At 37.8% G+C, this 12,157-nt stretch overlaps 1 protein-coding gene across 1 annotated transcript; it reads right to left on the bottom strand.

Annotated features, from left to right (window-relative positions):
• Positions 1-1,841: 1,841 nt before the first annotated feature.
• LOC140231098 (cytochrome P450 2U1-like) lies at positions 1,842-9,305 on the bottom strand. The gene is made up of 6 exons (XM_072311250.1): positions 9,071-9,305; positions 7,707-7,883; positions 6,912-7,279; positions 5,843-6,106; positions 4,868-5,189; positions 1,842-2,029 (listed from the first exon to the last, which is right to left on the bottom strand). Exons 1-6 carry the CDS (start codon positions 9,303-9,305, stop codon positions 1,842-1,844), a joined length of 1,554 nt encoding a protein of 517 aa, XP_072167351.1.
• Between the last annotated feature and the right edge of the window lie 2,852 nt (positions 9,306-12,157).

A 12,157-nucleotide genomic window follows, 5' to 3' on the forward strand; every position in this document is an offset into this window, starting at 1 on the left:
TTCTTTATTTCATTATAATGTTTCTCACTTCATTATAACGTTGTTTATTCACAACATTCGAAACATTACGTCAATAATCCTGAACAAGGAATTACAAAATATTACATACATTTTTCTACGGAAAAAAGGGGAAAAATAATGAAAATTGATTGAGAAAAATCGTTCTTTTACCCAAAAGGTAAATATGTAAGTACTTTTAAAACTGCTGCTTGCGCAGTATCCATAAGCAAAATGCCGATAATAGTTATTTATTAAAGACAATTTATTGGCGTGCAGTAGAGACAAATTTTGTTTCAGGATCCCATTTGGTTGCTTGGAACGTATCAATATATTTCGGAATATAGCATGGTATAGTAATGCGCCATGCAAAATATATATTTTTTCTTTAAAACAATCATATCACATTTTGCTCTTCTACTGTGTGCAGGCCAAACTATACTAGAATACGACGTCAATATTTCAGAAGTGATAACACAACAACATGGAGTATTATTCCATTCACCGTGCTAGCCCTGAAGTGTGGAAGCTCTTCAATATGAGGAACATTACATAGGTGTAATATAATATTGTTTGTATTGTGACCGGTCATTCACCACTACCATTAGGTGATGATAATAATGAAAGCACGTTATGCCACACATTTTGTTCATAGAAGTTATTTGCGGCATTGACATGCATATATAAACACAAACTATTAACACAAACGTTACACATGAACACATTACGGTGATTGTAACTATAGCATCAGAAATCAAACATATAAAAGCTGCAGTATGTATATATATATATATATATATATATATATATATATATATATATACATATGTCATTTCTATTATGATCAGTACATGCCGTTGAATTGTTTTGGCACAAAAATAGCAACATAAATTGGACAGCAGTCTATTGTCATACAATGATATTCACCAAAAACTATAAGACAAAAGTATAAATATTCAGTAAGAGTATCAAAAGTATTACAGGGATGGTGGTACATTGGTTGAGGTGAGGATTCAGCCTTTAACTTTTTGCAAGATACTTGGAAACCACTTTATGAAATGTTAAATATCATACAATTCTAAAGGGAATTAAAACTTTATTTGATAAAAATCAGGGTTGAAATGGCTGAGATATCAAAAAACAGAGTGAAACAAAGCGATCCTAACAGAAGATGGGTTCCACCCTTATTAGGATCGCTGTGTTTTTTGGATATCTCAGCCATTCATTTCAAAACCAATTTTCATCAAATATACTTTGAATTCCTCTAATGATCATTATGCTCTTTTATATTCCATAAGAGGTTTCTCATTATCTCCACACACAAAAAAATCATCATCAAAAAACTGTTGGAAACCTGTATGCCCATCTCAACCGAAACCGTACCAGATCCCTTATAACGAATTTCAGTCTATATCTTGCCATCTGTAGTATAAATGACACGAATAATTATCTTTATACCATGTCAAGAGTATCAACTGTATAGCTGTATACAAATACTTCAAATAGCTCTAAGCGAAACAGGAATATTTAACTTGTATACATACAGTTTCGCAGCAATTATTCGCAACCTGTCCTCTCTATGTCATATGCACCAATCAAAATATGGAGATGAAATAATAAACTAATGCTAAATATAAGATTGTAATTAACTAAGCATGCATGGTAATGATCATCGTAACAAATATCGATAATAGAAATAATCTCAAGATGAAGTAACAAAACTAATGACATTATTCCTCAGGGCAAGTTCAAAGTCATATATCTATAGTTTCGTTTAATATCCTGCATTATTCTGATTTTGACCACCCCCCCCCCCTCTCTCTCTGTTCCTCACACGGAGCTTTTTAAGCGTTTATTTTCGTGAAGATGATCTTATATGGGTCAGGAACCATGGTGAACGAGTGCTCCTCATCAACAAGCCGAGGCTGTCGGCCCACGTCAGGCAGAGAGACACGGTAGGTGGAGGCGACAGTGACCAGGGTGTGAAAGATCGTCATGCGCGCAATGAGCTCCCCTGGACAGGACCTTGGGCCTATTAGAGTCACATCAGCAATCATAACAAAAGGAGAAAACAAAACGGATCACTCAAGGAAATTGACGTCAGAGTTAAAGTTTAACACCATACGGCATTTTAAAGTCAGTCTTAATCGATAGGCCATTTTCGTAGCATGATTTCAGACAAGCACGCCTCCTAGTATCGAAAGTAGAGTGCTACCTATACCTCTCTTTTTCGTAACTATACTTGGTAACGAGTGTAAAACCGTCTTCCTTTGCGTGTCTTTTGCCGTTTTTTTTTTAATTCTTTCGCTCTCTCTCTCTCTCTCTCTTTATTTCTCTCTGATATATTGATTTTATTTCACAGTATAGGTGCAGGAACTCATTGAATATCCGCTCTGACTCAGACACGCATTATATGGGAATAGATTAAGAAGGATCGATATTTGTTTCGTATGAGGAGCCCTGGTGCAGGGGATTAACCACTGTGTCTCAGCGGATATAGGACGCTGGTTCACCGCCCGGGATAGCCATCATCCGGACACTAAAGTCTTAGCAGCTAGCAACTTCTGTTCACTTCTCGGATAGAAAGCAAGTTGAATGACTAATGATTATGAAATCGATATAGGGCAGTCACTTAAAGCACGATAGTAGAACTGTTCGTAAGGCAGCAAACCTCGCAATGATTTATACTGACATTCTTCAGATCTATGACTCTATAGTTTACTAGCCTATTCTGGTACTCAGCAGATCACTTATATAGGCTATAGACAGCTAGTAACAGATCTAATAACGAGAAACATTTAATTACATTACTGTAATGAACTTCTTTTTGGATTTCCTCACCCCCAAATCAGAAAAGCTTGCATTTTGCTACTCATAATCTTTTTTTTTTCAGACACACTTGTTTTGAGGGATTTTCGATACTGCTTCCCATTCGACAAAGAATCTCATTCAAAGTCATGATGGCTCTTTGTGGTTGTTTAAAAAATATCATAGCTTTCAAAGAATTTATGGACGCGATCACATTAACGTACATACACATAACCTCAATATAGCTCAATTTATATCCATTTATTGTTTATCTATTCAGTATTCTTTACCCGTGGGGTAGCCCCATCAGTGGTTTACACTGTTATTCTCGGTAGGGGGCTGCAAAGTGATACAAAGTAACACTTGATTCAAAATACACAAGATAACAAATAGAGGGCATCAGCTTGTACATGGCAATATACAAACAATATCGATACTGAATGTGAATACTGCAAAACGAATCACTGAAAATTCAAAAGTATATTACGGTATATTGAAAACAAAGGTGATACTCTTACAGGTACGTTAAAGAGATATCAAGTTTACCCGCATCTACATTAAGAGAGATATGTATCCTACTGTACCTATGAGCTGCCAGTAGAAAAACTGCTTCATGCAATGACACGTCACTTTTCCAAATTACTCCAGGGAAAATAAAATGGCAAAAATCCCTAAAGAGGGTTTGCTTTTTAAGAACCTTAACTGCGGGGCAGATAGCACTGAGAAAAGGGGAAATCATCGTTTCACTTGGCACAAAAATACATATCTATACGTATGTGTGTATATGAATATAAATATATATATATATATATATATATATATATATATATATATATATATATATGTGAGACGGAAGGAAAACTTGCAGTATAGACGTTGCAGTGGTGTTCAGTCTTGCCTTTATTCCCCGAGCTTTCGGCTATTTCACTAGCCTTTTTCAAGGGCTTGATGAGACATAACATAAAGTTTTCCTTCCGTCTCACATATACCAATGATGCAGTACCCACCACGTACGAGGCCAGGCCCGCTTCACATTATATATATATATATATATATATATATATATATATATATATATATATATATATATAGAGAGAGAGAGAGAGAGAGAGAGAGAGACTGTATATAAATGTATATATATATATATATATATATATATATATATACATATATATATCATGTTATATACATATGCGTTGTATGGGTGACCATTCTCTTACGTACTATGACGATCGAGCCTTGATCCAGTGTAGCACGCAATCATTATTTTGTCTTGTATGCTTTCGATGAGATTCTTAGCATTTTACGGTGACACCACATTTAAAATGCATTCAACTTTTTGTAGAGGGAAATATACTATGACCCGTAAAATGTAAACAACCCTTTATCCCTGATGCCTTTGCTCCTACAACATTTTCTTAACTGTGATCCTTCCCACATCTATACTCTCCTCCTGATTTCAGGGCTGCTATCTCATCGTTCATCTGTGACCTCAAGTAGACAAAGTCTTGCACCTTCTCTATTTTATCCCCATCTAGAATAAAATCCGCCTTGTTCACGGTATCCATGTCAAATTTTGTTTTCCTCAAGTTTAAGAGTAAATCATAGTTCTCGCTAGCTTCCTTGATTCTCTTCAATAATTCGACTAGTTCCGGTTTGTCCTTATACATGAGAGGGTTGTATCATCAGCAAAACCAGAAACCTTTCTCCATTTTTCGAACGACGCAACAGGATTTTTTTTTTTCAAATGTGAATAATTATAATTGTTTGGTTGGTTGGTTGGTTGGTTGGTTTTGTTGTTCTTGTTCTTGTTCTTGAAGAAGAAGAAGAAGAGATGAGCGCTTAATCAAAACCATTCAGGCAAATGTGATTTCTTTTCACAGCACGAAAAATACAGTGATATAAGTTGTGAAAAATCATCAATGCTGTGTTGCGACTTCGAGAGAAGTCGAGATGTTATGCTTTTAATAATATGGAGACGAAAAAAAAAAAAAAAAACACCCCAAAACATTACAACCTTTTAGTCCCAGGCACCCTACAAGTTTGCTGACAGAGCTCTCACCTATCGAGAAAGGGATCACGAGACCCGCCTTTTCTCCATCCAGCTCCCCATCGGCAGTCAGGAATCTCTCCGGGGTAAAATTGCTCGGCTCTCGCCACACCTCGGGATCGTTGTGAATCCCCCAGAGGTTCGGCAGGAGCTGGGTGCCCTTCGCGATGACGTAGCCGTCGATGCTACCGCTCTGTGACGCAAAATGGGGAACGCCCAACGGAGCCACTGGACACAGGCGAAATGTCTCCAACATGGTTGCCATAACCATCGGCAGACGATGTCGGTTTCCGTAGGAGATGTCGTCGCCCACACTCCCGATTTCTGCGCACATCTAAAACAAAACAAAACAAAACAAAACAAAACATAACATAACAAAATAAAACAAAAACAAAACAAAACAAAACAACAACGATGTTACAACACTGTTATACATCAAGGAGGAGGACATTAACTATTTTTGTGTAGAAACCTTGAAAGATGATAAACTTTGATTACCTCTTCAAGCATCATCAAAGTGATAGATTTGAAACCGAAACAGCATTATAATTTCCCGTCAAAGACTCAAAGTTGTCTAGGCCTAATCATAATAGTAACTAAAGCATGAGTTCAAAACCAGGGCGTTATCTATAAGATTACTATCATTCTTGTTTTATTTTCTATTAAGCAGCGATGAGACGAGCGTTTCTGCAAAGCACTTGTACAACAGTACATTATATTTAGAAGGACAGCATGTTTGCTGTACAGTAGAGGGCCACAATCTAAGTAACAAATTAAGTACTGAATGCAATAATTGTAGTATATTGGATATCTTTGCAAGATCGCAGTCGTCGGAAAATGGTATCTTAATTGAGGCTGATTTTGTCTCATTAATTCTTTCTTAGAAATACAGCGTATCAAATCCCAAAGAAATTTGCTGGCATAACGTAATGCATTGTCCATCACGTCGGATGAACATGTTAAATTCGTTCTTCCTGGAAGTTTTACCTTCTCTTGCACATCAGAGCGAGTGGCAATGAAGAGAATGAGCCAGAGAATGACCTCATGCACTGTGTCTGAAGCCGCAAAGGCGAAATCGAACGCCATCCGCCATCCATCCTCGGGTTCGGCGTGTGTAGCTTGTCCCGCCCTTCGGAGCCGCTCTATGTTTTGGCAGAAAAGCGCCACAATGCTGTCCGACACGCCCACGCGGTCCCGTTGTATCATGGCCCTTTCGGAGTGGTTCTGGATATATCTGGCAGCGCTTTGAAGCTGGGGGGGGGGGGGGTGATGGACGACAAAAGTGTTGAGTATCATTACTATTATTATCATTTTTAAGATGTAATTTAAATGTTGTTTTATTAAGCCAGAAAAGTGACAATTAAAGGGTGTGTACAATTCTGGTTGAGGTGAGGATTTAGCTTTTATCTTTTTGCGAGATATTCAGAAACCACTCTATGAGATGTCAAAGAGCATGCAATTCTAAGGGGTATCGAAAGTTTATTTGATGAAAACTGATTTTGAAATGGCTGGGATATCCAAAAACAAGGTGAAACAAAGAGATCTTAATAAAAGGCGTGGCCAGTTGCCTTTTATTATTATCACTTTTTTGGATATCCCCGCCATTTGAAAACCAATTTTCATCGAATAAAGTATAGAACGTTGAATCCTTCTTAAAATTGCATGGTCTTTCATATTTCATAAGAGGTTTCTAATTTTCTCACTTAGGAATGTTCAAAACATAAATCCCCACGTCAACCAGTACTGTACAGTCCCTTTAAGCTAGAAAAGTGAAAAAGTTCAATTTTCTTTGTAAGTACTTTATATCCCTTCCCATACTAAGCTAAGGTTTCTGGTCTTGCCGTCACAAACTGTTATAGTCTTTTTCATTCAGGGATGTCTGCACCAAAATTTCAAAAATTCGAAATATCTAAACGGTTTTTCCAATTTTCCTCAAACTTCGCTGATGTGTGCTAAAAAATATGATGCATTCCCTATCTAAATTCACATAATGTATTTGAGTTTCATTCTCCTTTAAATTTGATCAAACGATTCTTCCCCCTCTATTGAAATATACCTTTGCCCGGAATCCACTGAGTAAGCATCCGTTGCTGAGCGATGGAAATACCAGAACTGACGGGCTGGGATTCAGCGTCCTCCTAACCACACTGTCAAGCGAGTCGATGAATCGCTTTAAGTTTTGGTCGTCGTAGTCGACAGCACATCCGAACGCCACCCGATGGAACACGTCGAAAAAGAAGCACTGGAATATGAACTTGGGATTGAAGGCCTCACCTCTCTGGGCATCGATGGCACGGGTGAGTTGCGGGATGGACGACGCGATGGATCGCGCGATCTTAGAGTTCCCAAAGTTAGTGTTTTTTACGGTGTCGCTAACGAACTCGCGAGCTTCGTGCCAGGCCGAACCATTATTTGAGATTGATCCTTCGAGACGGGTTTGAGAAAACAATAATCCACTTATCAAAAAACACAACAAAACCAGCAACAACAACAAATACAACAACCAACCAACCTACGAAACAAGCAAACAAACAAACGACCAATCGAAAAAAAACCCCAAAACAAAATAAAACATTTTACTTTGTGAACTCGTTAGTAAGATCAAAGTTGGGCAGAATGTAATGATGGGTGATTGCATAAAACCCATACAAAAGGTTTAGGTCACTTTTTTAATAATGACTTACTTTATGTAAGAAAGATTACATAGTTTTAACGACTGCCGCGTAAAATCGTCACAAGCTCAATGCACTTTTTCTCCTTCATAATGATAATAACGACAACTAAAGGGAAGATAAAGATGAGTAATGAAAAGAACCTATAGGTGAGAGATGAATGCGTTTCAGACACCAACCTCGATCTGGTAGTGATGCTAGGAGAGTTTGGAGAATGCCCCCTCGGTCAGAGAAGATGGCGGACTTATCTACGAAAGCCTCTTCAAGACTCTGTCGATCTGCGATGAAGCAGAATCCGTCCGCCCCATCGCCGATCCCAAATACCTTTCCCCATGTTGCCGTTTCTTTCCACAGAGCTGTTACGTAAACAATCGCCATAGATTGTATAATGATCGTTCAATCTTACACTTAAACATTATTTCACAACATTTTCAAAAACAATATACAATTATACATAAAAAACAAGGATACTTTCAAAATAGCAGTCATTCGCTGCATTCAAAAGCAAAAATATTAACTTCTGACTTCTCTCTTAATACTTGGTACTTGGTAGTGTTCCTCCAAAAGACCCCAAGCGGAGTTTGAACTGGAGGTGGCGGCAGAGGGTGGACTTAATTTGGGAGAATATAATTTGAAACCATGGTCTTAAAAGTAATTTAACTGAATTAACTTAAGAGATTACACATTGAGGAAGGCTATTCCATGTCCTTGTGGTTCGAGGGAAGAAAGAATTCCTGTACATATCTGTGTTGCTAGTTGGTACCTCGAACTAATTTGAATGCCCCCGCCTACTTCTATCTCTCCGCGGCATCATCAGGACAGTGCTACTTAAGAGGGGAAAAAATGACCTGATGTGGATGATGTCCCAGTAGATGCATAAGGAATGCATCAGCATTTAAAGGCGTGGTTCTCACCTCTCACGCCTTTCCTCTACAGGTGCACTGCCGCTATATTCCCACACGATGCATCCTTTGTACACCCATTTATAAGACTCTCCCTTTACAGTAACTCCAGCTGATTACCACCTGCATAACTTCCATCATGAATACTGTTACTCGTATACCATAACTACTTTCGAATTCCTCCTCTGCTAACTACAGTTCCTTACCACATTGTTATCTTTATAACCAGATACTTTCACAAATCAATTTGTCTCAAGATCACCCTGCAATTGCATGTGTCATCTTAAAACAACAATAACAAAAAATACTTTCTGATGTTGTGTCGGCTAGATAACAAGGAAGCTGAGATTGTTTGGGTATATATTTTGATAGTCAAAAGAAGTTAGGAAAAACTGTCAATCAAGTGTAAATGATATTGGAACAGGGAGTTAGAAACTTTAAACAAAGCATTATGATTATGACAATCGGAATGATAAACAACTTAAAGAAAGCGTAAATGAAAAAAAATCAAGATATTGCAATAATGTATACAGAGTCAAATACTGTATTTCATGTTCCAATTCCGCCAAGTCTTACCAAAAAAAAAAAAAAGGCATTACATTAATATGACGCAGCAAAATGTGTGTGTTAAGCGTTCTTACTTCTAGGTGCCCCTTTCAACATTTTGAGTAGCATCTTTTTCCCTGCAAAACCAGTTGGACCTGGGAGCCTCTCGACTAATCGCTCTACCGGAGTCGAATAGGTCGCAGTCGATGTCCATCCGACGGCCTTAATGATGACAACGATGAGAAGAAGAAACAGGACGCAGAAAAGTAGCAACCAGGTTGTCGTAGGAATGGCCTCCGTGGCAGGGTCCGGTCCGACGAGTTGTGACATGGCGAGTTAATGTAGCGGCCTTGGCGATTCGTCTGGAACAACCTGATGGAGATGATTTTAAAGGTGAATCCCGTTTACTGACTGCTATCGGGATCTATGCACCAATATAATGACGACAAAGTTTTTTTTTAGAGGTACTGTGGTTCCTCGTGCAGGCCGATACCATGGAGTTATGTATACTCCATGCCTACACCGATAATCAACATTGATTTGAGCAGGAAGCTGCCATGCCAGACACCCAGGGAGACATGTTCGGATCATGCGATGATATATGGCCTGATAAGCTTTTGAAAGTCCCAATATTTTTTTTTGAAACACGAACGCGATCGGAATATCTAAGCGCCCTCTGGAAAGTATATACAAACACGATCCGTCCAAACATCAAAGTAGGTTTTGCTCTGGTATGGAAAGTTAACACAGCGTTCGCCTTTTGTCGAAGAAAAGATTTTTCGGGTCACTCAATTCGCCATTGTCACATGAAAATAGGTACCCTACGTCACGCAGAGACAGAATAGCCAAAGCTTACGATAGCGTGAAATTGACGCACGCACTGCAGTGGACGGACGGGAAGTGATCGAAAATCTTTTGTCCACTGGGTACAACAAGGTGGATGGGATTAAATGAAAGCTGTCTGTGCTCAATTCAGGGTCAGACATTCCACTGCTTAGTCCTTGCTTCAGTCGACGCAGAAGCATGAAAAAGCAAATGTAGCAAAATGTCATACTCCAGAGGAATGTCGTGTTTTCAATTCAAGCTTGCAGCAATAACAACTTGAAGATATCGTTGGCAGATCAACATGGTACATGTATGACACAGAAAGCGGAGAAGCATCATATTAATCTTGCAAAGAGACACTAATTTCTTGACAAATATCTCTGACATAAAATTGTAACGTATAGACTCCTAATGAGTTGTGTGCTCAGAAGCTTTCGCCCTTTCAATAATTAACTCTAAGGGAGGGGGATGGAGTAGATGCATAAAATATATTTCATTTATCAAACGTGACATTGATCCATAGGTCATTAAGTTATTAAGCCTCGCGATGTAGTGTAGACTCGTGGGTCATGTTTGCCTATGGGGTCGGATTCATGACCCCCTTTTTTAGAAATAAGAAAATATATTGAATTCTGTTATTATTTGATTATATTGTTGTCCCGCAGTGACGTCATAAACCTTTGCAGTCTTCCCATCCAGTGATGACAGCACTGAAACTTTAAATATTCATAACTTTTGATCGGATTGTCCAATTTTCCTCAAACTTTGATTGATGGCTTCTGTTAAGTACTATTGCAGCATTAACTCAATCTGCACTTCTTGTAGTTGGGTGAATTTGTCCTTTAAAGTACAATTCCACTCTGTGCGCCAGTTGATTTTGATGATAGAGTCAAATCAAACAAACAAAATGTAAGAAGTTTCAACAAATTTGTACACAAAACAGGAAAGTTACGTAAGAGTTATGAACTCTGTCCATAGATCAAGTTGAGTGGCATTGCAACTACAAAAATCCATGAGGTATAGGCGGTTTCCCGCACCTGCGCACATCAACGAACTGCTACGCATGGTTATAAACAGTTAACCTTGGCGAAATAAAGAACCCACCATTACCAAGAAAGTTGCAATAGGTATAACCTTGACGAACAACGGGCCAATCACAAGTCATCTTCCTAAAGATTGTGTGGGAGTGTGTGTGCAATCAAATGTGAACTCATTGAAAGAGCGGGGGATCTAATTATGTTCAATTCGTCCGTGATAAGCGTAAACAAGGTCATGGTGGCGTTCAGTCAATTGTATACGTCTTCTGACCTCTGCCTGGTAGTGTGCTCACACTGTCATCATGTGTGCGCGTGATTGAAGGTGGGTCGTTATGCACTGATCTCTACATAATAGTTTACACAGAGATCAGTGGTCATTATGCCGTGTGTATACAGGTGCATCATGCTAGTATCGATCTTTCGAACGTGCGGGTTAAAGGTTATTTCTTAAGGAGCAGACTCATTCGAAGATTTCCGTCATTAATGAGCTAAAGATAAAACAATGTACAATAATGATTAAACAAAATAATTGAGTAGATGATAGCAAGAATGAATATCATATATATTATATATATATATATATATATATATATACATATACATATATATAAACATGTCGTTTTATATAAAAAATTTTAGTTAAAGAATACGCCACATGTATAGGCAAGAAAATACATACATTCAACACTCATGCAAACACATAACTACTCCCACAGTCACAGAAGTTATACATATTGTGATTCTGTAATCTTTACCATCTATACTTTTATAGTAAGAAACATGGAATATGATGTAGATTTCCACTTTTAGAGGAATGATAAAAAAAATGAAATTGTATGTATGATTTATTGTACTTCATGATACTTTTATTATGTATTTTCTAGAATTGATAAAATAATAATTGTGTAATGTATACTTTGTGTTTTGTTACGGCTTTTGTAAACGAATGGAAGTAAGTCTCGATTTAGATGAACCGAACTGAAAACTGCTTTTAACAAGAGTAAATTCAGCCGTACCAAAAAAAAAAAAAAAAAAGAAGAAGTTATGTTTGTTTTAAAATTCCTCAGCAAGTTTTCGTTAGAAATTACATTCTTTAAAGCCATACAAGCAAATAGTGAAAGGTATATGTCATCACCTGACAATTCTTCTTTTTGTTCGTGCACATTAATGCACTATGATTACACAGTTGTTGTCGATGAATTAGCAACTGCAACCCCTTTCCCCTAAAACTACAATAATTTGATGAAAATCGTTGTTTGATTACAAAATAATCACGTAAACGGAAATTCAGTGGATTTTCATACCTAAAGTCTATGGAAG

This window comes from Diadema setosum, chromosome 7 (genome assembly GCF_964275005.1).
Source record: "Diadema setosum chromosome 7, eeDiaSeto1, whole genome shotgun sequence".
NCBI lineage: Eukaryota > Metazoa > Echinodermata > Echinoidea > Diadematoida > Diadematidae > Diadema > Diadema setosum.

Coding starts and splice junctions, on each gene's coding strand:
- LOC140231098 (XM_072311250.1), bottom strand. CDS start 9,305: ATGTCACAACTCGTCGGACCGGACCCTGCCACGGAGGCCATTCCTACG. Junction 6,107..6,911: donor TCAGTGGATTCCGGGCAAAG/GTATATTTCAAT, acceptor CCCCCCCCCCAG/CTTCAAAGCGCTGCCAGATA. Junction 2,030..4,867: donor CGTGATCCCTTTCTCGATAG/GTGAGAGCTCTG, acceptor TGACTCTAATAG/GCCCAAGGTCCTGTCCAGGG.